At 46.4% G+C, this 26309-nt stretch overlaps 1 protein-coding gene across 1 annotated transcript in view; it reads right to left on the bottom strand.

Annotated features, from left to right (window-relative positions):
* Window positions 1-292: 292 nt before the first annotated feature.
* Window positions 293-26309, bottom strand: part of LOC144120133 (venom metalloproteinase BumaMPs1-like) — a 73268-nt gene continuing 47251 nt past the window's right edge. The window contains exons 5-9 of the mRNA XM_077652572.1: window positions 8974-9012; window positions 7544-7668; window positions 2375-2446; window positions 2190-2320; window positions 293-431 (exon numbers count right to left, since the gene is read on the bottom strand). Coding sequence (XP_077508698.1) covers window positions 293-431; window positions 2190-2320; window positions 2375-2446; window positions 7544-7668; window positions 8974-9012 — 506 coding nt within the window. The remainder of the gene's footprint in view (window positions 432-2189; window positions 2321-2374; window positions 2447-7543; window positions 7669-8973; window positions 9013-26309) is intronic.

Genomic DNA, 26309 nt, shown 5'->3' with positions numbered 1-26309 from the left:
ATATCACTCGGGCTTTCAATTACAACAGGTACGAAAGTGAAACTTTACTACCGGTATTCCCACGTGCTGACAATTCATGGGAATCAGAAAAGTAAGTCAAGGTTTAGTTATAAACGTAACTGAAACTGTTTGCAATAACTACATCCCATTGACAATAGCTCCTTCCAGATTAAATGCCATCATATGCATCCCGCTAAAAAAACACCCGCGCACATGAGAGTGGAAAAATTTATGCTCGATCAAAATCTTAACTTGCACTGCCATTTTTGAACAATAATTGCAAGTTACATTTTCAAAGCATTTTTAGCTTGAAAATGTTAGGAGCTAGAATTCTTGCTGCAGACACAATATTTGCAGTTGATTTAAACAAGCCAGTCGTACCTAGTACCCCAGTGCTGAAGCCTCTTGGTAGAAGGTCAATCATGTCCCTCCTGAAAGGAATGAAGGGTAACGCAAGTAAGCTATATAGCACAATTGAAGATTCCTGCAAATGTTCGTTGCGCCGAGGTTTTCCTAACTGAGCAGCTGTATACGTTTTACTTCATGAATGCTAACATTGGTTCTCAACACTTGGTAAATGCTGGTTCGTGTTTTTCTCGATAGGTAGAGGCTGAAAGTCATACTCCTGCTTATTTCACGCTACTGAAAGTTGCAGGCTGATTTTCAAATGCACATTTTTAACTGAAGTCCTCTGAAGAACTTCCAAGTACCAGAGCTTGCGAAACAGCGAGTTTGTAGGAAGCACATAGGAAACTGAAAGAACTTGTGCATCTCTCTTTTTTTCTAATAATAAAAATATTTCGCTGTCACTTAGCCATGATGCGTTTCTGGTTTCATTAAGCAACTTCTCTTTATTGCTTATCAGGTATTTTCTACTGTGCTACAGGGGGGGGGGGGGGTGCTTTATTTTTTCTTGAAAAAGTTCTAGCGACGAGTTCAGCATTGTTTGTGTGCTTCCTGTTCATCTTTCGCTTCAGTGGGCTGGTTTTTCTCCGCGAGGGACAAAGAACTGTGCATGCTCAACTGTTTGCTGCACGTCGTCTGCGCACGCAAATTTTGCGATTTATCTTCACAGCGTCTGACCCGCCGCGGTGGCTCAGTGGTTAGGGCGCTTGACTACTGATCCGGAGTTCCCGGGTTCGAACCCGACCGCGGCGGCTGCGTTTTTATGGAGGAAAAACGCTAAGGCGCCCGTGTGCTGTGCGATGTCAGTGCACGTTAAAGATCCCCAGGTGGTCGAAATTATTCCGGAGCCCTCCACTACGACACCTCCTTCTTCCTTTCTTCTTTCACTCCCTCCCTTGTCCCTTCCTTTACGGCGCGGTTCAGGTGTCCAACAATATATGAGACAGATACTGCGCCATTTCCTTTCCCCAAAAACCAATTATTATTATTATTATTATTCACAGCGTCTACCGCCAGTATTGCCAAGTCAGGCATATTGGCTTCATTTTAAGCTCCTGCTGCACAGAATGGCAGGACCATTTTTTGTCTAGAAAAAAAAGAGTTTATTTCGCATAGCAAGAAATAAAGGCAGACGTTGCGATGTTCTACGACGTGACAATGCCTATTGCTGTCACATTGCTGTCACAAGGGCTGTCACAAGGGCTGTCACAATTTTTTTCTGCGAGGTGTAGGGCTTTAATAAGGCACATTGTTGGCTCAGTTTAAGTTGAAGAAGAGCTTTAGATGATAACCAAAATATGATTTGTGCACTATTGTGTTTCATAGAAGAATACTGCTGCGATTGCGTGTGCGTACGTGCCCGCGTGATGAGCCACTCATGTTGTCTGTGTTACAAAGGCGACCTCAATATACAAAAACATTGTGCGAATTTTCTGGATTGTCGAAGAATACTTATTCAGAAACATTGAACTCTCAGTCGTCGTTAACTGAATCTGATAATGTTCAACTCATTCAATTTCGCTGTACAGAGCGGTCTCTGGCAAACGTTTGCTTGCAGCCTTACAACGTGGGTAAACGCCATTCGTCACACAGAAACAAAAGAACCCGCAACGCTTCTCTTATTTCGGTTCAACGATAACGACTTCGAATTATGCAGAAACAATTAGGCAAGAGTATTAAGCTACTCAGAGGTGCCTTCACTAACGACGCAACAGCTGGAAGTTTAAGCATTCTAAACTGCTTTTTTAGACTGCCTGCTATCGCAAATTTGTAAGAATACTCACGCTGTCACCAAATAGACGACGTCACTATTTCGCATTGTGTAGTTCGCCCACATATACTTCGACAGGGCGAAAAGTGTTTCATTTCCAATCAGTTGGTGCGGACTCAGCAGCTTCACATAGCTTTCGTTCGTCTGCAACAAATGGTAGCACTGAGACAAAAAGAAATTATTGACCGCTCTACTTACTGTAAAAGATCCTGCAATGGCCGTCAAAGCTACGAAGGCGGGGGTATAAAGCTGCTGAGTGCGCAGGCTGACCTGCAAGGCACAAATGTCGAAAAAAAAAAACGTTAAGTTTCCTGCGTGCTTATTTCGATTGCTGCATGATTTAAACGATCATGCAGAACTCGTGGATGAAATGTGCGTTCGACCTCCGAAACGTGGGCAACCCTTTCAGACGCTATGCGCACAACTGTCAACCCGTTTGCATTCACAGCTATTAGTTCCCTCTGTTTCAGGCAAAACTAGGTTTATTAATATCGCGACTTGGTTCTCTACGACATGCTGAAGATGTATTTTAGAAACAGTGAACTCAGTTGACACACTATAACACGCTACTGCAGAGGTATTTTTCTCGCTTCGTAGCATAGCTTGCTTGTGCATTTTGTAGTGTTAGATTACTCTTCCGAATAAATGTGCAATTTCCGGACCTCTCGAACACTTATTCCACTAGACCTACTTTTGCAATGTTATAGTTTTCAACAATTGTGGCACTTTTAAAAATATATTTTGCATGAATGTAAAGGAGCAACCTCAATGTTTTGCTTTGCCAGCATTAACCCTTTAAAGGTAAATTTCTAAAAAATCTAGAGGAAAAATCACAACTCCCACATAAGGCCATATAATGAGCCCGCATTCAAAACATATTATCGACAAATTGTTCCTGCGCTGAAACCTAAGCAATAGGTAGGTACTGAATACACTACAATGGGCACTTTCAGTTCCTAGTACGCGTTTGGGAGGAAAACAGCTCGAATACGTTTATTCGTAAGGCATATCATAGAAACGGTTCTTTCTGCTTATAGTGAGATACTGGTCGCGTTTTTTAGCAACACGAATCTAACTGCCAATACAAGTAGACACATTGTGCAAAGCCGAAAGTTGGTCGAGTTCGATAACGTCCACGATGGATAACGTTCATGATGGTGTTCCAGCAATAAAGCCCAGTTGCGACTTAGCGCTTGTCTGCGTCGTTCCCTTTCCTTCCCTCGTGTTCCTTTTGCGCTAGTTTTTCCATCTTGAAGGTCACTCCCATTGTCCCTGTTACTTTGCAATGGGACATTTTGATGGACAGGCTGCTCCTGTTTATTCGTCATGTTCTGTTGTCTCTTCTCCCCGTCGCCAATGCTAAGAATGTTGAACGACTTCCTTTCTGAAACGTACGGGGAGTGTTGGATCACCACTGTCGCGGTCACACATTCAGCAGCTCACGGTAGAAAACAGCGAGCACGATACTTCTTCAAGGACAAACTTCAACACTGAAAGCGTGGCGACAGCCAAAGTTCGCTGTTGAAAGTTTCGACAAAAAGAGTTATCTTCATCTCAGTAAAGGCGGCCATCTTTGGCAAATATTATATAGGCCTTTTCATGCGACAAATCAAGCCCTGACTAGAATGAAGAAAGAGTGTGGACGGGGAAGAAGGTGACTGGATTTTGGAGGTTGTCTAAAATGTATTTCCATCTAAGAGTTAGTTCTTTCTTTACCAAATGGAGTGTTCCTCCTCTTCTTCATGCTTTTTCTTTCTGGAACAGTGGTCGCCATATTTTCTGACAAAGTAAGCGTGTCTTAAATTTCTGGAGACCTTGCTGCTTGTTCTACGAATTAAATGTGAGTAGAATCTCTGCCTTGTTACAGCAATAACAATTTCGCTATGTTTTATTCAACAGATGATAGGCGGCGCAAAATCATCAATACCATGCAATTGTTAGAAACTGGAAAGCAGCAAATTATTCTCCAAAACAAGCCCTTAAAACCATTGGATTCGTCTCAGTAAATTTTCAATAGCCTAGGAAGGGAAAATATTTTTTAGGACAAATCTCTTCTGATTTTCCCGTAACAGTTCTCACAATATACGAAGGGTTGAAATGCGGGCCAATTGGTTCATAGTAACTTGAAAGAAAGCGTCGCGGGGAAAAAAGCGTAAAGAGAGGGATTGCGATGAATTGTTTCCGCAATGCACTGGAAAAAAGCTGTCACCATGGTATCAAAAGGAGCCTTGATAATCAGTTACAACGTTTGGAAGCCACGGGGTTCCCTAAGCATCTTTTGAAAGCAGTGGCTGAATCGCTGCTTCAGAAGCTCAAGAAAGAACGGACGAAGCGGGCTGATGGTGGAGCAACTGAACGCAAGAAACTTGAGGTCATGCCGTACATGCATAAAGTTAGCCACAGCATCAAAAAAGTTGCGGCCAAGCAGGGAGTGAGTGTGGTGTTTTCTGACCCTTGCAAGCTGTCGGGTCTGTGCTCGCGCATTTGTCCCAGTCGTTGTGGCGTGAACACTCCTTCTCTTGTCCCTTGTCTTTTATGACTGTTTTTTTTTTCAAGTTTCAATATACGAGACGCGCACTCGTTGAATTCTGACCTGATGCTGTAAGGTCTAACGCTCGTTTATTTCACGAAATCTCGCTGACAGTGGAATGTTTTTTATGAAGCCGTTCGTACTGAAAATATATCGACATAACTTTTTTCATGCAAGCTGCGTGTACTGACTAGTACATTGTGTCGACCCGTGCGTGGCGAATTCAGGACACTGGACGTAGAAGCGTTAGTAGTTTGCTCCTTGTTCTCTGCATGGGCAATTTGCGCAGAAAATCATTTTTCTCGAGATAAATCATCAGCGGCGCCTCAAGAGGTTAAATGCAGCTAAAGTATCAAAGCTTATGAGTGCTTTCGTGAACCATCACAAAGGAGATCATGTGTGCAAATTTCGATGCAGCTGCATTAGAGAGGACTGTACATAAGCGCGTAGCACTGGCGAAATGAAGGTAATCTAAATGATATAATAATGGTTTTAGTACAACTGTGTTCGTATCCAAAGTAAAGACGTTCCATGATTTCTTGGCACAGTACACAAAAAAAAACCCGTACTTTCCTTAGCTTTACTAACAAGTTTAGTTCTTCGGTTCATCTTGCAAATCGGTCCATGACAGTAAGAGTGGGTTGATTTAAGTGGATCGAATTTTCTTTGGTCATTTTGAATCCCGACGTGATTAATCAACTCCAGTAGCAATTACTTTTTGAAACCTCCGACTACAGTACCTCTTTGTGCTACTCTCTCCTCACATAAAGAAAATAAAGTGGCTACGATTTCATTCAGCAGTTAGCGACTGCCGTTTCTGCAGATGGTGATATTGGTAACCAATCTTCCGTCGTAAAATTACCGCGAAATCGAGAAATAACGGAATGAAATGCTTCTTAGGCGAGCGCTTGGATCATAGATAATTAAGATGCATCATGCCGTAAGAATGGTATGCTGAACAACACTTAGTACAGTTGCCAATTCAATTAAAATAAATATTTTATGTTTATTCTCCACAGGATGGATATCTTTGGTCTCTTGCTAGTTGACGCAGAACAAATTTGCAAAGAAATAATCGGTTTTTAACTTCATTGTTCATATTCATGCGTGCAATATTGTCGTCATTATCAACACCAAACAAAAAGGAAATATTTGGGGGTGATAAAGAATAGGGGGTGGGGGAGTGGAATTTGAGGCGCTGCGCTGTTTTTATAGCGATAACCTTTTATGTGGTCGCCTCACAAAATTTTCCGCCTTCTCTCTCACAAATTCGATTATTGGTGGATAGAGGTCACGTGATCTTGTGATGGAATGTAGCTGACTGCGCACCGATACCAAATTGAATGCGATCGCCACGTGGTCACTATGGCGCTGCGCGTGAGCCTCGCGAGATCCGGTAGAGCCTGGGTCTCACAAGCTCTACCGGTGGATCCCTTTAAAACAGCCACCTGCCTGGGCAGTTGCACATCATTTGCCTGTTGCAACACTTCGCCAGTGCTGGTAGGAGGACTCCCCGCTATCCAGGGATGCTATAGAGAGGGTAGTGACGCCATCAGCACCACGTGACCACCAGTGGACCACTTATTGGACATCTCCAGATTTGAAAATCTGAAGACCCTCAAAATTTGGAGGCTTGCCCATCCCCAAAAATACTAATGGTTCCCAAAAGTTCTGGAAGCAGGCCCACCTTAGCAAACGAATTATTGTAAATAAGTGGAAATTGGTTGCTGGATAAGGTGATTAGTGGGTCGGATTAGGATAATACCATACGATGCTCCAATGGAAGGTATACTCAACATTCTAGAAGGTGATGACTCATGCATACCATACATTGATAAAGGAACTGGTTACAGGTTAAATTTTTCGGGCGAATCGCAAGAGCATAAGACAGTCTCTGTAGACACCATAGCAGACAACTTAAACGGTATCGTATTTTCTTCCTTATGAATGTTGTTAAGAATGCCCGAAGTTTTTATATTAATGAGTAGTTATCAGTTCATACGCGAGAAGAACCTGGCGCACTTAACAACCGGATAACGCCCGAGTTCATGTCGATACATTGTGTGTGCACTTAAAATGCTGGAAGAGCAACTCGAGCAAGCACGTATGCCGCAACAAGTTAAAGATGGCGCGTAAACCAAAAAACGCCAGATTCGATCTGTAGTCTGCCGCAAGACGGGCTGTGTGCAATCTGTTTAATGTTCTTTAGAGCGCGTTTCGATCACGCTGAAAGAGGCATTGACAGCCGAAAACGGGAACCTCAGTACAGTGAAGGAGTGCTGTGGATGAAGTTTAAAAGGTCTTCCACTGCAATTAAAGTGACTGTATTCCTTCTTTACTGAGATAAAGGTGTTGCTATGATAACTGCTAACTGAGCACGAAGCATGGCTGTCGCCTGAGAAATAGGAGCTTGAAACACAGGCACGTTCTAGATTCTCCTGTGGCGCTTCAAGGTAGAGGATTGTATTGTTTAGAAGGCTTAGGATAAAAAAAAACAGTTTCGGTAATGCATAGATCGTTTTGGCTCTTTGTGTAGACAGGCCTGCGCTTTACACTATTTTACCACTTTGCTGCCAACTGGCGCTGACTGCGTTTTTTTTTATTTGCTCTAGAGTGTTGCATGCGGTGCGTCCGTTGACTGAAGTCGGTATGGAACTCAGGTGTTTATGTGATTGTGTTGTTCTTTCCGGTCACGGAGCATTGCTCTACGCCATTACACACCGACAAAGCAAACTTGCAAAAATAAGTGCTAAGATCAATATGTACCTAGATCGGAAGATGATTTTTAGGATAAGTTCATGCACATAACTCCTTGCATATAATGGGCGTATACTTGCCGAGTGCATCAATACGGCTGCATATTGAATCCTTTCTTCCGTCCGATTTCCGAAATGCTTGGTATGTTCGTAGTCACTAATGTAGAATAACTCAATAGTGACGTCGTCTGGGAAAGCTCTTTTTTCTGTCGACGAAACAGAAATATAATATTCCCTTCTAACAAAGCTCGAAGAAAGCGCAGTGTAGACGTTTGGTTGGCCTGCTTGATCGGGCCTGGTTAAAAACAAGCAATAAACCGTTCGCATACAATGAAAGTGGTTTTCGCTAAAATTGAGGATCTACTTAATAAACCCAAATTTTGCTGGCACCTAGAAACGCACGCTAATTGCATTATTTCCCTGTCCGCGATACTGCTGATAGATATTCAAAACACACTATTCCTAACATGTCCTTTGAAACTGACAAGCCATGATTTCGCACCCCAAATGTGTATTGTAAATTGTCTGTCGGATAAAAAGCCTTTTTAGTTTTTAGAGAAACATATTCGAGAGTTGACTCTGATTCTCATAAAGAAGCAGTTACTCATTGGTATTTACTAAAGTGTACCCATACTGCTAAAGAGGAAATCTCTGCAGCTTCGGCAGAAACTTCGTATTTAAATGAAAGTTCGTACTGGTCCTGCGTTCAAACTCGGAACCACCGCTGCACCGGAGCAGTCGCTATAGCAAATGAGCTATTCGGGACGGCTAGCATATGGTAGGGCGGACCGCAGCGGAGGCCTAGTCGCTTGAGCATCCGCCTCGCATGCGGGAGGTGCGGGGTTCGCAGTTCCGCCGTGTACCCACTGGTAATACAATGGGCACAAGCTTTCCCCTGCCTTGTGCTCAGCTTCTTTAGCGTGAAATGCTTGGGGAATTTGTCTTTGACCCCACTTCGAATAGAAGAAAAAACGCGCCGTGGCGCTCTTTTGCAACAGATGCTCTTGCGCCATAAAAATTCATGATCCTCATCATATGGTAGGGCGAGACCATAATGAGTAGTAACTCAAAGTGGGAACGGTGTTTGCCCAACGTTTTAAAGAAATCTCTCGGGAGGAGTAAATTTGCAATAAGGGAGCAATTACCGACTGGCATGCACCCACGCGCAGCCGTGCGGCTAGAAATGAGAGCTATACAGCTTCCCTAGAAACTTCGTAGTTAGAGAAATATTTGCCACCAGACCAGTTCCCCTACCGACTGAGCTAACCGATGAAGCGTTGGTTCCGGGTTCGAACACCGGTGCAGGACGAAATTTTCTTTAATCACCAATTTTCTGTTCAAGCTGTATAGCTTTCCTCATTAGCCCTATGTCTGCGCTTTGGTGGATGCCAATGAGTAATTGCTTTCTTATTGCAACTTTAGGGCCCTCGGGGGATTCCCCAAATACATTGGACTAAGATCCGCATTCTCATGCAACTAAAGAAACCTACTAAAATGTGGGCTAAAAGTACCTGTGCGAGGGGCCATGGATCTCCTGTGAAATTTGTCCTCTGAAAGGAATAAAATAGTTAGCCTGATATAGGCAGAATTTAAGCGCACTTTCTCTTTCGCAGCACATTTGATCAACAACATGTGTTTCACTAGGACGCTGCTTTCCAGCGTGTAATGAAGGGCTTTCGCGTGTACACACTGAGCACTGCCTACAGTTTGCCAGCGAAAATTAAAAGTATATTTTGCCGGGAAAAAGAAGGGTGCCGAGTAAGGCTCATAGGGGGGGGGGGGGGGGGGGGGGGTGATGTAATTGTAGAGCGGGATGAGCCTTGCAGTGGTCTGTCGGCAATTATTCGCGCTGGGTAAGTGATTTTTAAAGACCACTGATCTGCCGAGTGAGAAAGTTCAATGCCTTCTAGCTTTCGAATCCTTGAGGTTTGGATGCCCATATGCTGACCGAGGCTTTCTTTTCTTCATTTTTGCAGTGTTGTTGACTGCACAAAGCTGAAGTGTGCCCTAGTATAAACCTATAGGAGGCTACTATTGAGACCTTCCAATTTGCGCAGCCGTCTACCTAGTAGCAGTGAAGGTGCCTCAGAGTGCATTTATTAAGTGGTCAATCTTTCTGAGTCCTCTGCAAACTAGGATTCTTTGAACGATTGCTACTAGGGTGATCTCAAGGGCTTGTATGCTGACATTGCGCCCCTGCTGTGGCCTTATATTTTAGGTCAACATTATATTGCCGAATCCAATAATGGCGCAGAATATAGGCAATATAACATAATTTTAATCATGTCGTAAAACGGTGTTTGTTGGTCCCCTGAGTTAAAAATTACCCATAGACACTTGAGGTCCGCTTTGTCTAAAACTGGGTTCGCTCTGAATTATATCAATTCTGCTTCAAATCAGGTTCACAGAAAAAAGTATTCAACAAAAGAATTTCAAGAACATACTTTTGAGCAAAGGACCGCGCACTGAGTAATGATCCGCAAGCAGTGCATAAGGAGGTTTATCGTTACGTGGGCGATTGCACGGTTCTAGTCGATAGAGGTAGTTTCAGAGAGTGCGGATCAGGCCTCATTTTCTTTCTGGATGCTCCAAAAGTGTACTTGTTACGGTTTCGTGATATCAAGCCGTATTTTAAGCCAAATCATGCCTGCTGTCAGCTTTGCCCTGGGCCAACCAAGCCGCTATAAACTTCAGTTGCAGGCAGTACAACCTCGTCAAGAACGACGTTGCTCTATCATGAATTCGGCCCGAGTTTCCAATACTTTCCATTCAGGCTCTGCGCAAAAGGTTTGATGCCCAAATTTTGGACTGGCAGCTGATGGGTATTCAAACACCGTTATAGCCAGCACTGCAATGTCGCTGAAAACGACGGAAGGTAATGCATCATCCACCCAAGCGGGAATTGGTGCAAAGTCAATGACACTTGGTGTTGTTTCGTACGCGCGCCGTTTGTCGCATGGTATAAGGCAGATCGCAAAGATATATGGTGTCAAGGTTTTTTTTCACCACTTCCCTAAGACAACACATATCATGCCCGATGGTTAATAGAAAGGCTTAAAGCGTGGTTCATGTCCCCCTCATATCAAATATCAATCATCTAGTGAAGTCCGAGCACTGCCGACTGTGTTTTATATATGATTTCCGACACCTGTGGACATACATGGATAGAATAAAGACAGCGCTGTATGACTGTCTGCATCACAGGGCACGAAAAGGCAACATCCTGTTATTTTGAAGGGATTAAAAACGCACATGCATAGGTTACCGGCCCATTTCCGACAAAACGTCGAAAAATTCGTACTTCTCGCTATGCACAAAAGAAATTTAGGGAAGTAATGGAAACATTTCATACTAGATCATGTACAAAGGAAGCCGTCACTTCTGCTCTCACGTAAATAAATACAGAACATCCGTAGATTGTAATGATGTAATGATTTTTAGTGCTTTCGTGGTTTGGTTTGGTTTGGTTTACGGGCATTTACGTTCAAAAGCGGCTCCGGCTATCAGGAACGCTATAGTGGGGAGCTCCGGATAATTTTTACCACTTGGGATGCTTTGACCTGTACTGAAATCGCACAGCACATGGGCCTCTAGCTTTTCGCCTTTACCGAAATGCGAGTACCGCAGCCGGAATCGAACCCGCGTCTTTGGGCTCAGAAGCCAAGCACAGTAACCTCTGAGTGACTGCGGCGGCTCTTTTTTAGGTTTATTGTACACCTGCACGTTTTTATGTTATTGTCATAGGGAGTACAATTACTGACTTTTTTTTTCCTCAAACTACTTGCGAGACGTCTTGTGAAGTTGGCTTCTCCTTTGTTATCATGCACAACACAGGTACTACCACACAAACTTGTCTCTATTGCGATTCTGGTGGGTAAGGTAGTCTGAGTAAACTGAACCACTCGACCGGCATTTAACATATATGCGAAGGACTCATTCATCCCGGCCCGTTGGACCCAGCGCTTACCTCACTTGTAGCAAATCCTCATCTCCACGTTATCATCCACCTATAGACTTCGAATGAGTAAACTGTAGTAACCGTTCGACATTTCACATATTTATAAAGGCTTCATCCCAGGCCCACTGAACACTGCGCTTCCTTCACATATTGCTAATCCCCATTACCAGGTTTCCGCCCACCAGTAGTTTCGTGTCAAGTGTGCGATATTATTTGCTGAGATTTATCAAACTACGGCTGGGCGTTCGTCCTGTCTTGGCTAATGTTGGACAATTTTGAAATCCACTTAATGAGTTATTCATTATAATGCGCCCTGAAAGGCATCCCTCAAAAGGCATTCCCTATAAACCACCTCCATTTCGCGAAGTAAACTCTACGCAGGAATAAACTCACGTGAACTTAACCACTTCATGTAAATTATTTTCACAGGACTCTGCGAAAACAATGCTACCGGGCTCTGGAAAACTTAACAGAGTCGCTGCAGACTAGCTTCGCATGAAGAACATCAATACACGACTTTTGTTGCGTTTACTGTACATGAACTATATATGAATCCTGCACAGTTTTTCCCTGTTTTTTTTCAGCGTCTCCGTTCGTAGTTGTAGAGGTGGGGAAGCCAGTCAAACGATATGAAACAATTGCACTTCTCTGATTGCACCGCCGTGGTGGCTTAGTGGTTATGGCGCTCGCCTGCTGACCCGAAATACGCGGGTTCAATCCCGGCCACGGTGGTCGAATTTCAATGGAGGGGAAATTCTAGGTGTCCTTTTACTGTGCGATGTCACCGTAGGGTAAAGAAACCCCATGCAGTCAAAATTTTATGAGCCCTCTACTAAGAGGTGTCTCATAGCTTGAGTCGCTGTGGGACGTTAAACCACCATAGACCGTGAACTTTTTGACTTCGCCTATTTTACTCGCACAAGGTGGAATAAAGACTGAGTGGACTCTTAGCTGTGAGAACGCGCATTCATGTTACGCAAACGTTGGTTTCAAAAGCTCAGCAGTGGAGCCACATGAAGTTTTCTGTATGGCGACTCGGAAATGTAACGTGAGTAGAATGCAGCTACATTTGCACAGAGTACCGTTCTGTGCATATAGAGCACTACTGATTTCGCAGTACTACAGATCATTCATTAAGCTGCGCCAAAGGACGAGGAAAGGAAAACAAAGCCAACAGCCGCAGCGCCAACTTCTGACGCTTTTATTACAGAGAATATCGGATCCTTATACCATAGATATTATAATCAAACCCACCATCATAGGGCCCATCGAAAATGGTCACCCAGGTTTTCGATGCGGCATGTGCTTTTGGGACTGCTGATAAGACGGCTGATATAAAAATCCAGGCATCTTTTTAATAAACCAACGTTGAAAGATAGCTCTGGCGGGGTGCGTTCTTATATACAGGTGTTCCGCCGAATAGACGGCAGTAATGTGACGCTCCTAGAAATTACCCCCAACAAATTCGAGAGACGCTGAGCGCTTTGGCCTACTCCATAATGCGATATCAAAAGCACAACAAAAATAAATGAGTTCGCTGGTTCAAATCTCTCGCTGTTGTACGCAACTGGATCCATGCTTCTGAGGTCGCGTTTTTAAGGGTTTTTTGTCAGTAATCTAGCCAAGCGTTAAAATTTCGGCATTTAGATTTTTCCACTTGCTCTTTTTGGAGTGGCTTGCACACGAATCAAAGATAATGATGACCACGACTTCCAAAGCACAGCGCAAGCGACTGACAGAACAACGCACGGGACGGTAGACTGGCGATGGCGTAGTGGCGTAATGCAGCGGTCAGGGAAGCTGCTCTGTTCGGGTCTCCACGTGTTCGAATTCCTCGTGCTCCTTATTCGGCTTTATTTTTCACATCCCAGCCAAGTGTGGGAGCAGATACCGCGGATGAGCCGGTGAGTTCCTTATGGAATCAGGTACAATTCTATCCCAAGCGCAAATCGACCAACCACCGGCGCAGACTTCGTTTCCCAATTAATATACGAATCAACCATCGCCGTTTTCCCGCAGCTGACGCATGCCCAATTGCTTTCGCCGTGCGAAATGCGAGAAAAGTCGGAATTGAGAACTAAATGTTTGCGCTTTAAGAATGAAACAAGAATGCTGCATGTTCAGGAAATAAATATTCGTTTTCAATCGTCAGTTCGGGAATCCTCAAGGATACTAAAAAGAACAAATTGATGCTGAGTAGGGTTTCCTGCTTCTGATCGGGATCGAAAGAGTGAGCGGCGACTAGGCCCAGAAGCGCGTCATTCAAGATAAGAAGAAACATGCTTCAAGTACGGTCCTTGTGCGGGCCTGACTGACTGATGCACCGCTAAAACCGATGCCTTGAATGTTGTTGACATGTTGCTGACAAGACAAGTATGCCTCTAGGTGAGTTACCTTCCGATCACATTAATATTATGTGGGACAAGCTTTCCACTCTTACTCACTGCAGCATTACTCGCAACGAGAACGCATTAATTTACTAACCGAGCAGACAGCAGGCTATTCAACATTATAATTTGACCGAGTACGGAGTTTTGAGGATAAAGTAAAAAAGTCAGCTACTCGGAATATTACATGAAAGCAACACGAAATACAGTAGCGTGAATCCGTGGCCAAAACTTGTGCTAATGTTATTCCATTTTGTATGATAACAAAAAAAAACATTGGCAGTGTATGTAGTGCACTCAACGAAAGCTGGTGGTGACGCAGAACAGCGAAAGTTATCTGAAAAGAAAAAAAGGAATCATACGCGACATGCTACAGGGAATTCTGTATAGCATTTCCCGTCAATAAAATTGTTGATTGTGCGCGCGTTGTGCTTGTCCTTCATGTGTTTGTGTCTATTGCCATTCTGAGGCCCCTAAAGCAGATACAACCAGTTCTGCTGTAGAGCAAGGTGCACCAAGAGAAAGATTAACTTATTTCAAAAATTGAACATACAAGCGTCATGCTCCTGCTTATATAATTCAGTAAACGAAGTAAGCATAAGCTGTAAGCGCAAGATAAAATATAAGCGTGAAGAGCAAAACCAGACGACGACGGTGAACGAAGACGAGAGGCACACGAGCGCTCGAGTGTCTCTCGCCTTAATTCTTTCACCGTCCTCGTCTGGTTTTGCGCTTCACGTTTATGTCACGTCTCACCAATACGTCCAAAGCGACTTTGCGCAAGATAAGAGAACAAACAAAGGTAACAAAGGTAATGGAGAATAATAAGTACAATGGTTGTGAGCCTTAGTATAGAGTGTTAGCTAAACTGCTAAAGAAGCCCCGATTGTCATGAATGTTGGCTGTCGATCCGGGAAGGCGGTTCCAACCTGCTGATGTACGGGGAATGAACTTGGTGGGATATTGCGGCGAACTAGAGATTCTGTCAAGGAAGCGATGGTTCGGAAGCTGCTTTGACGAGTGAATACGTGTGATTTGATAAGTACTAACGCTTTCCTCAGTGCAGTCACCCGCACTTTTGCTTGCCAGAAACTATCAAAACACGGCTTCCGTTTCTGCCAGTGGTGCTGACGAAGCCACTATAAGATGGCAGGGAAGGAAGTTATTCCAACAATGAAAGCTCTCGCTCTGTCCTTATAGTTTTTCGTGTTTCTAGCATAATCAGCGAGGCGTCGCTCCGTCGTTGTGATGGCAACGGAAGTGGGCGAAGTTGGAGCCAACAGAGGAGGACAGCAAGCACGTAATCATCATCAACAACAAAAACAGCAACCCAGTGGGTCGGCAGCGGCTGGCCAGGAAAAACGCAAGCAGCGACGCAAGCAGCCAGGCCACCATGTTGTATTTGGTTACAAGCAAAGAATCCTTGGCGGATGATGGGTTAGATCATGTCATGAGTAAAAAAGCGAAGAGGAGAATGTGTAACAGTGAGGATTCGTCCTCATCAAGCCCGTGTGACGTTATTACGACGCTAGATGTAAGTAATTTAGATATTCCTTGAGGCAAGTATCCCAAACCGATCAGGGACGTGAGGGTCAACAGCCTAAAGAAACTTTTGGATTTATGTGACAGTGTGAAGTGCCCTTGAATGTGGCCAAGGCAACAGTGGCATCGGTACGATATTTAATCGTTGCTTCTTCTTCATGCAGTTAGCGGCTGTCTTGCTGTCCATGATGTCAGTTGTGCCACACGGCCGGGCACAGCTTCTTCTGTGTCAGCACCTTTGGGCCAGGATCGACACATGCATGGAAGTTGAAGAATACTTGCCTTGCAACTGGCCTATCGCTCAATTGTGCAATAGCGTCGACATGTCCTACTTCAAATTTCTGGAAGCCGGTCATCTTGGTGACACTCATTTTTACCAGCCAATGATCGACATCGGCCGGGCTGTACCGTCAATGGTTAATGGTATAAACCACCAGCGCAGGGATCCATCCTTCAGTGAGCAATGCTGCAGTGCACCTGCCCCATGTTTAATCATAGCTTGATCTTCATGTAAGTAGTAAGTCACTGCTGTAATGACGATTGCATTAGGGCTGACGATTTCTTTTTGCTGCTGCTCCCTTGTCCACATGAGTTTGTGTCCTGGTGTTTGAACGAGTTATAACGCGCAAGTCGTCTCCTTCTGAGTGGTGATGGTGAACTCAGTCCAGGTCCCCCTAGACCTCGCCAAAATTCAGACAGTTCGACTAAGCATAATCAGTCACGTAATGACCCTTTAACCACTTCTAAAAGTTAATTTATTTCCGATCACGAGGACACTTCTGGTGAACGTTTTCCCCAATGCGCCATGACAATGTCACTCCATCTGTAGTGCAAAAGTTCACGGCACTCTTGAGAGAAGCAACTGGCCAGAGATATCGCGGACATTAAGGTGCTTGAAGAGTTAGTAGCCGAATGGTTTCATACCTTGAAGTCGCGTGTGACTGCTGTCGTATCTTCCACTGTATCCAGTAAATGCAAAATATTGTCTGATTTAAGAAATTAAATAACTTTTCTGAATAATAAATTAGCCCAGCCTGTCTTAAAAACAGACCATCTTGGAAAGCAGTCCGGAGTAAATAATCTTATTAAACCTGTCATTTCCGAAGACTTGCGCGAAGGCGCTAACACACCACATGCTCACTTTGCCTTTGTATTCACTAAAAATTGAAGATAGATATCCTCCGTATTGAGAACCGCGACCTGCTTAGTAAAGAACGCATTAATTATTCTCGACCTGTTACTATAAAACTTCGGGACTTTAACAACAAAACTCATGCTTTGAAAAAGGCGCCCAAACTCAAGAGTTCAAACCTCCCCATCATTGAGGACTTTTCTCTAATGGTTCTCTCCATTTGCAAAATATTGGCACTCGGTGCCTAGCGAGAAGCGCCGGGTGTTTTTCGCATGCGCAAACGCAGGGCAGCGACCACCTCCCATTATACATTATCGTTACTAGTTTCGCCGCATCCACATTCTGAAACGTTTGGAACGCATTGACTGGTAAATGTTGAAACCACTTATGAAAGGAGCACGCAGAGACGCCATTTCCACAGGTATAAAGGAGAAAAGCAAGCAACCTATGGAACACGAGCCATTCTACTTAGCCCCAAACGCGAAAGCTCACTGATATTGATGACCTACAGCACTTCCGATCACTTCAATGACGAGCAGAATGCATATAAAGGCGCACAAAGTCGCTTATCAACCTGAGGGATGCAAGGCGCACGCAGAATTTAACGCCTGCAGGCTGCACGCTGGAGTACATTCTTTGCATCTCTGTATCCCCTAAAGCGCCTGTTACGCATCATGAATGTTGTCTGTGGGATATGGAAAACTCCTCAACAACAATCATTCAAGTCTCTCGCACTTCACCAAAGACGTACTGTTGTTGAAGTTGGTGGGAACTTGGCAGCGGTAACGGCCGCACGAACACATTATTCAAGGTTTCCAAATATTGTAGCGCTCACGGCGTACTACTATTTTTCCGACATACAAGGGGCCGTTCAGCTTGCCTATAGCAAATTTTCTGCATACCTTTCTACATCATTCGGACATGCCAGAGCAACGGATACCCAAAAATTGTGGAAAACTATCATTTTTGAACTGGAAAGAATTTATGAACGCAGTTTTTTTATGTATTGTAAGATTTCAGTATAAGAATCAATATACCCGCAGACCACCTGACAGCAGTCCTGCATTATTTTTATCATCATCCTCATCATCATCATCATCAGCCTGTCTGCACCCACTGCAGGGCAAAGGCCTATCTCATGTCTCCAATTAGTCCTCTCCTTCGCCAGCTTTGCTCACCCAATGCCTGCAAATTTCTTATTCTCATCCGCCCACCTAACCTTCTGCCGGCCCCTGCTACTCTTTCCTTCTCCTGGAAGTCATCCACTCCGTTACCCTTAAGGACCAGCGGTTATCTTCCCTTCGAATCGCATGCCCTGCCCAAGCCCATTTCTTCCTGTTGATTTCGATTTGGAGGTCATTAACCCGCGTTTGTTCTCTCACCCACTCAGCCCGCTTGCGTTCTGTTAACGTTACACCTATAATTTTTCTTCCCATGACTCGCTGCGTTCTCCTTAGCTTTACGTGAACCCTTTTCGTCAGCCTCCACGTTTCAGCACCGTAGATGTGTACCGGTAAGACACAGCAGTTCTACACTTTTCTCTTAAGGGATATTGCTAAACTGCCATTCATGATCTCAGAGAACCTGCCAGATGCGCTCCGCCCCATTCTTATCCTTCTAATTATTTCTCTCTGATGATCTGGATCACCTGTCACTACCTGCCTTAAGTAGACGTATTCCTTTAGCACTTCCAGCACCTTGTTGTCAATTGTGAACTGCTGTTTCCTTGCTAGACTGCTCAACATTACTTTGGTTTTCTGCATGTTCATTTTTGAACCCACCGTAATGCTCTCTCTGTCTAACTCATTGATCATAATTTGCAGTTCATCTCCTGATTCACTCTCAAAGGCAATGTGATCAGCAAATCGCAGATTATTTAGGTATTCTCCATTTATTCTTATTCCCAACTGTTCCCAATTTAGGCCTCGGAATACCTCCTGTAAACAGGCGGTGAAAAGCAATAGCGAGATTGTGTTTCCTTGACTCTCTCCCTTATTGGAATTATTTTGCTGACTTTATGGTGGACTATGGTAGCCGTGGAGTTGATATATATATATATATATATATATATATATATATATATATATATATATATATATATATATAAAATTCAAAGTTGAAAACGCTTCATTTAGCCATAGATTTATTTTGAGTCGACGTTTCGGACAGAGCCTGTCCTTTCTCAAGACTGAAGTTACAGGGGTCTTCTTCCTCTTCTTAAGGAGTTGGCACTGGCACACATGTACGACACATGAACAAAACAAACAAACGGTGGCAAAGAATACTAGAAAAGATACAGATAGAAAGGGAAAAAAGGGAGAACAAATAAAAAAAAACGTGTTGTACCCCGCCGCCCACCCCGAAGCCGCGGGTCCGACAGGCGCAGCGCAGCGATGAAGCGGACGAGTTCAAGCGGGTCAACGAAGAAGCAGACGAAGTGCAGCTGGGTTTTTCGAACGACGCCTGTGAGTGTGCCCGTCGTGTCGCCGGTCAACCAAGATCAACCGACCTGTGCTTCAAATAAACGCCTTGACACTTGGTGGAGGTGCCTCGGTTCCCGTCCCGGTCCTCATCCTGGAACTTCGAAGTGGAACGCTCCTCGTCTCCGCCACCATGCCGGAAGGTACGAGTGAACCATCGCAGCCCATCCCTGCCACCGTACTCTGTCACGGGGTGCAGCGCCAGCGTGACCCGTCTCCATTTAGTGGCACCGATGACCAAGACGTCGACGATTGGCTGGCCTCCTATGAGCGCATCAGCACTTACAATCGGTGGGACGATTCCGTGAAACTTAGCAACGTCCTATTCTATCTAACGGACGTTGCCAATCTATGGTTTCGCAACCATGAGGCCGACCTTCGCACCTGGTCGTCCTTTAAAACGAGCTTCGCCGACGTTTTCGGCTGCCCCGCCGTCCGGAAGCTTCGCGCCGAGCAACGTCTTCGTGCTCGATCTCAGCTCCCTTCCCATCTCAGCTCACCTCTGCCGCCTACCCTAGCAGCCCGGCCTTTTATGCTCCACCGCCGTCTATACCCCCGCCGCAGGCCCCGGTTCGTCGACCCCGCCGAAACCCTACGAACCCCTTGCGTACCGAGGACAATCGACCGATATGCTATTCCTGCGGTCTTCCGGGCCATGTCGCACGCTTTTGCCGTCAGCGATCTCCTCGTTCTGGCGATTTCATGCGCAATTTCCGCTACGATTCCGGGCCGCCCTTGCCTAATGTCTCTTCTGCCTCCTCTACACATCGCTCCCAGTACCCTACTCGCCGCTCGCCTTCCCCTCGTCGACGTTCCATTTCTCCGATGCTCCGCCGCCCGGACTCTCTCCCAGAGGAAAACTGACTGCCGCAGTTCAGGAGGCAAGAACTGCGTGTTTTGCCAACTTTTTAAGTCCTCCGTGTTCTCCTGCTAACGTGATTGAGGTGTCTGTTGAAGGCGTCCCCGTTCTCGCGCTCGTCGACACGGGTGCTGCAGTGTCCGTAATTAGTGATGCTCTTCGCCGCAAACTTCGTAAGGTGACAACGCCGCTGTCTGACTTTTCACTACGTACGGCCACCTCTCAGCGCATCCACCCCATCGCAGCCTGCACGGTCCGCGTTTCTATAAACGACGTCGCCTATACCATCGAGTTTGTTGTGCTGACCGCCTGCTCTCACGATGTCATCCTCGGCTGCGATTTCCTCTCGACCCCCCGTGCTGTGATTGATTGTGCCCGTGCGGAACTTGAGCTTTCTCCCCTGTGTGATGTTTCGTTGCGTGACCTACCTGTGCGCTCCGCTAAGCTTCTTGTAGCTGCCGACACCGACATACCTCCCTCCTCTTCAGCCCTCATTCCGCTCCGCCCCGACTCTTTCCTCAGCGGCCCTGTTCTTTTCACACCTACCGCAGCAGCCACTCGCCATCAGCGCCTCCTCATTCCATTCGCCGTTGTCTCGATTTCCGATGGCCACTGCGCCATCTATGTCACCAACCCATTTTCTTGCCCGTCGTTTGTTCTTCGCGGCGAATGCCTCGGCTCTATTGAAGAACTGGACACTGCTCTTGCTTCCGAGTTCTCCGATACCCGTGCCTGCTCCCCAGTTACTGCCTTAGCCTGTTGTGCGGCAGCGCCCGATCCGATTTCCATCGACGTCTTTCGTCGTAACATCGCTCCCGACCTTCCGTCCGCTTACCGTGACCAAATCTTGGAACTTCTCTGCCGCTTCCGCCACTCTTTCGACCTTTCCCAGCCCTCCTTGGGGCGCGCATTGGCCGTCTCTCACACAATTGACACTGGTACCCACGCACCCTTGCGTCAGCGACCGTACCGAGTCTCGCCGAGCGAGCGCCGCGTCATCCGTGACAATGTTGACGACATGCTTCGGCGCGGCATAATAAAGCCTTCTCGCAGCCCTTGGGCCTCTCCTGTTGTCTTGGTGACGAAAAAAGATGGCTCCATCAGGTTCTGTGTGGACTACCGCCGTCTCAACAAGATCACACGCAAGGATGTTTATCCTCTACCCCGAATCGACGACGCACTGGATTGCTTGCAGGGAGCGGAGTATTTTTCATCCCTCGACTTACGCTCCGGCTACTGGCAGGTCCCGATGGCAGCGAACGACAGGCCGAAAACCGCTTTCGTCACCCCAGACGGCTTGTATGAGTTCAATGTGATGCCATTCGGCCTCTGCAATGCTCCAGCCACATTCGAAAGGATGATGGACACTATTCTCAGTGGCCTCAAATGGGAAACTTGTCTGTGTTACCTAGATGACATGGTCGTTTTTTCCAAAGATTTTCCTTCCCATCTGCACCACCTTCAGCGCGTACCCCCTAGCCTTACTGACGCCGGCCTCCAACTAAACTTGAAAAAATGTTACTTCGGTGCAACGCAGCTCACAATATTAGGCCATGTCATCTCCAAAGACGGCGTTCTACCTGACCCAGCCAAACTTCGCGCCGTCGCTGACTTCCCCAAACCAACCACCTTAAAAGAACTTCGCAGTTTTATAGGCTTATGCTCATCTTTTCGCCGCTTCATCCGAAATTTCGCCAGTATCATCGCCCCTTTAACGCAGCTTCTTGCCGGCAGCCCGAACCTTTTGTCTTGGTCCCCCGCCTGCGATACCGCGTTCAGCACTTTACGCCGCCTGCTGATCTCTCCCCCCATCCTTCGCCATTTTGATCCCGCCTGTCCGACAGAAGTTCACACTGACGCGAGCGGTGTGGGCTTGGGCGCAGTTCTTGCCCAGCGAAAGCCTGGGTATCCGGAATACGTCGTCGCTTACGCCAGCCGCGCCCTCACCAAGGCGGAATCAAACTATTCTGTCACAGAAAAAGCATGTCTCGCCATCATTTGGGCAATTGGCAAGTTCCGCCCTTACCTTTACGGCCGGCCCTTCTATGTCGTCACAGACCACCACGCCCTATGCTGGCTATCCTCCCTCAAAGATCCTTCTGGCCGACTCGCCCGCTGGGCTTTACGTCTTCAGGAGTTTGATATACACGTCATTTATCGCTCCGGCCGCAAGCACTCGGACGCCGACGCCCTTTCTCGTTCACCACTCCCATGCGAGTCAACCTCTGCCCTCGTCTGTGCCTACGAATTCTCTTCGTTCAACATCCCTGATATGCTCTCCGAACAACTGAAGGATCCTTGGATCACCTCGCTGCTAAACTTCCTGAGCACTCCCTCGCCGCATCATTCGACCCGGACCCTTCGCCGCCAAGCCCACCACTTCGCCGTTCGTGATGGCCTCTTATACCGCCGTAATTACCTCCCCGACGGCCGGAAGTGGCTGTTGGTCATCCCTCGACACCTCCGTGCTACAATCTGTGCCTCTTTTCACGCCGCTCCACAATGCGGCCACGCCGGTGTACTGAAAACATATGCTCGCCTTCGTCAGCGATTCTACTGGCGAGGTATGTACCGCTACATACGTCAATACATTCGGTCATGCACCGCCTGCCAACGTCGCAAGAAACCTCCCCACCCCGCCGCCGCTCCTTTGCAGCCATTACCTTGCCCTGGCCGTCCCTTTGACCGCGTCGGCATTGATCTTTATGGCCCGCTTCCAACTACTTCGGCTAATAATCGGTGGATCATCGTTGCCGTTGACCATCTCACCCGTTACGTCGAAACGTCGGCTCTCAAATCTGCTACCGCAAACGATGTCGCTCACTTCATTCTACACAGTCTTGTTCTTCGTCACGGCGCCCCGAAAGAACTTCTAAGTGACCGCGGCCGTGTTTTTCTCTCGGACGCCGTCGAGGCTCTGCTCAAACAATGCCAAATCGTTCATCGCTACACCAGCGCCTATCACCCCCAGACCAACGGCATGACTGAGCGGTTCAACCGCACTCTGAGTGACATGTTCGCCATGTACGTTGATACCGCCCACTCCAACTGGGATCAAGTGCTCCCGTTCGTCACGTACGCGTATAACACAGCTACTCAGACAACAACGGGGTTTTCTCCTTTCTTCCTCTTATATGGCCGGGAGCCTACATCCACCATGGACACCATCCTTCCTTATCACCCTGACCCTTCCGAGACCACCTTACTCTCCGAAGCACACCTGTATGCCGAAGAATGCCGGCAACTTGCCCGCTCTTTCACCACACAGCAACAATGGGATCAGAAGCACCGTCGGGATTCCCCGGACCCTCCAGCGTCATACCCATCTGGCGCCCTCGTTTGGCTCTGGGTGCCTTCCTCCACTCCCGGCCTCGCCACGAAACTACTGTCTCGCTTTCACGGACCTTACCGGGTTGTCCACCAAACTTCTCCGGTGACTTATATCGTTGAGCCGCTCGTTCCCTCTTCGGACCACCGTCGGCGGGGCCGCGAAACTGTGCACGTTGAGCGCCTCAAGCCTTACAATGACCCGCCCATCCTCTCCTCTCCGTAAGTCGCCAGGATGGCTCCTTTTTCGGAGGGAGAGTAATTGTAATGGGACCGACAGGCGCAGCGCAGCGATGAAGCGGACGAGTTCAAGCGGGTCAACGAAGAAGCAGACGAAGTGCAGCTGGGTTTTTCGAACGACGCCTGTGAGTGTGCCCTTCGTGTCGCCGGTCAACCAAGATCAACCGACCTGTGCTTCAAATAAACGCCTTGACAATATATATATATATATATATATATATATATATATATATATATATATATATATATATATATATATATATATATATATATATATATATATATATATATATATATATATATATATATATATATATATATATATATATATATACGGAAGTCGTGGGTTCGTATCTCACCGCCGGCATGGTTGTTTTTTCTGCTGCTTTATAAGTAATTTCCTTCCAGCAATAGATTAATCGAAGTATTATTATCCCACTGATCAGCACTACACATTAAAAAAATTAAACATTCCCCAATGCACCTTGGTTTCGGTGACTGTTGGCTCCCTTCATAAGTTTGTCAAACGAGCCCCTCATTTCCTTAACTTTGTCTGCTAATAGCTTAACGAGGGGCTCGGTTCTGGCAGTCTTGATGCCATAGGTAGCATAAGAGGGCTCTCACACAGTTTCCACCCTCGCCGTTAGATGACGTTCCACGTCACACTCGCGGTAATACAGGACGTGCTGCGCCCACCCCTATGGACGAGGGTGGCGCTGGTGAACACTCTCAAGGTTCCCTTACACCCAATAAACATAAATACTCACGAGAGCAGCAGACTGGAAAGCCGTCGCCGCAGCTCAGTTGTAGAGCACCGGACGCGATATTCGGAGGTCGTGGGTTCGGATCCCACCGGTGGAGTGGTTGTTTTTTCTGCCGCTTTATAAGCAATTTTCTTTACGTAATAGATTAATCGAAGTAATATTATCCCACTGATCAGCCCTACACATTTAAAAAATAAAACATTCCCCTATGCACCTTTGTTTCGGCGACTGTTGGCTCCCTTCATAAGTTTGTCAAACGAGCCCCTCATTTCCTTATCTTTGTCTGCTAATAGCTTAACGAGGGTCTCGGTTCTGGTAGCCTTGATGCCATAGGTAGCATAAGAGGGCTTTCCGCCCTCGCCGTTAGATGACGTTCCACGTCACACTCGCGGTAATACAGGACGTGCTGCGTCCACCCCTATGGACGAGGGTGGCGCTGGTGAACACTTTCAGGGTTCGCTTACACCCATTAAAACATAAATACCCACGAGAGCAGCAGATTGGACAGCCGTCGCCGTAGCTCAGTTGGTAGAGCACCGGACGCGATATTCGGAGGTCGTGGGTTCGGATCCCACCGGCGGCATTGTTGTTCTTTCTGCTGCTTTATAAGTAATTTTCTTTAAGCAAAAGATTAATCGAAGTATTATTATCCCACTGATCAGCACTACACATTGAAAAAAAAATTAAACATTCCCCTATGCACCTTTGTTTCGGTGACTGTTGGCTCCCTTCATAAGTTTGTCAAACGAGCCCCTAATTTCCTTAACTTTGTCTGCTAATATATGGTTTGGTTTGGTTTATGGGGGTTTAACGTCCCAAAGCGACTCAGGCTATGAGAGACGCCGTAGTGAAGGGCTCCGCAGATTTCGACCACCTGGGGTTCTTTAACGTGCACTGACATCGCACAGTACACGGACCTCTAGAATTTCGCCTCCATCGAAATTGACCGCCGCGGCCGGGATCGAACCCGGTCTTTCGGGACAGCAGCCGAGCGCCGCAACCACTTAGCCACCGCGGCAGCTTGTCTGCTGATATATATATATATATATATATATATATATATATATATATATATATATATATATATATATATATACATATATATATATATATATATATATATACAAGGAAAGTAAATGAGAGGCCCGTTTAACAAACTTATGAAGGGAGCCAACACTCACCGAAACCAAGGTAAATAGGGGAACGTTATTTTTTTTAATGTGTTCTGCTTATTAGTGGGATAATATTACTTAGATTAATAAATCGCTTAAAGAAAATTACTCATAAAGCAGCCGAAAAAACAACCATGCCGCCGGTGGGATTCGAACCCACGACCTCCGAATATCGCGTCCGGTGCTCTTATCAAATGAGCTACGGCAACGGCTGTCCAATCTGCTGCTTTCGTGGGCATTTATGTTTATTTGGTGTACGCGTACCTAGAGAGTGTTCAACAGCGCCACCCTCGTCCATAGCGGCGGACGTAGCACCTCCTGTAATACCGCGAGCGTGACGTGGAACGTCTTCTAACGGCGAGGGCGGAATCTCTGCGAGAGCCCTCTTAAGCAACCTGTGGCATCAAGACTGCCAGAATCGATAGATAAAGAGGAGGAGGGAAAGACAGGGATGTTAACCAGAATGGGGTTCCGGTTGGCTACCCTGCACTGGGGAAGAGGAATTAGGGGGCTAAAAGGAGGAAGAGAGAAGGGGAAAAAGGCATAACACACACACACACACACACACACACACACACGCACAACGCTGTCACAATTTGTCACTCAATCCAGTCGCTCTCAAGTAGGCAAAGAGTGCCTTATATGCCTTGAGGGCAGTCGACTGCTGTGGCCATGGACCGAGGATCTTTTGCTCTGTTAATGGGCGAGAATCGAGGCGGTCCAGGTCACACCACAGTGTAAGTCTTGCACTCGCAAATGCAGGGCACTCACAGAGATGAGCGATGGTCTCCTCACAACCGCAGCTTTCACAGACAGGACTGTCGTGCATCCCTATCAGGAAAGCATAGTTGTTGGTAAAAGCACCGCCTATCCATAAACGGCATAACAATGTTGCGTCGTGACGTGCTAAATGACGTGGAAGACGAAGGCGCAGTCCAGGGTCCAGTGCCTTGAGGCGGAGGTTGCAAACCTCTCCCGTGTTCCAC

This window comes from Amblyomma americanum, chromosome 2, assembly GCF_052857255.1.
Source record: "Amblyomma americanum isolate KBUSLIRL-KWMA chromosome 2, ASM5285725v1, whole genome shotgun sequence".
NCBI classification, from domain to species: domain Eukaryota; kingdom Metazoa; phylum Arthropoda; class Arachnida; order Ixodida; family Ixodidae; genus Amblyomma; species Amblyomma americanum.
The sequence above is the reverse complement of the archived record's forward strand: the minus strand, read 5'-3'. Positions and strand labels throughout refer to the sequence as shown.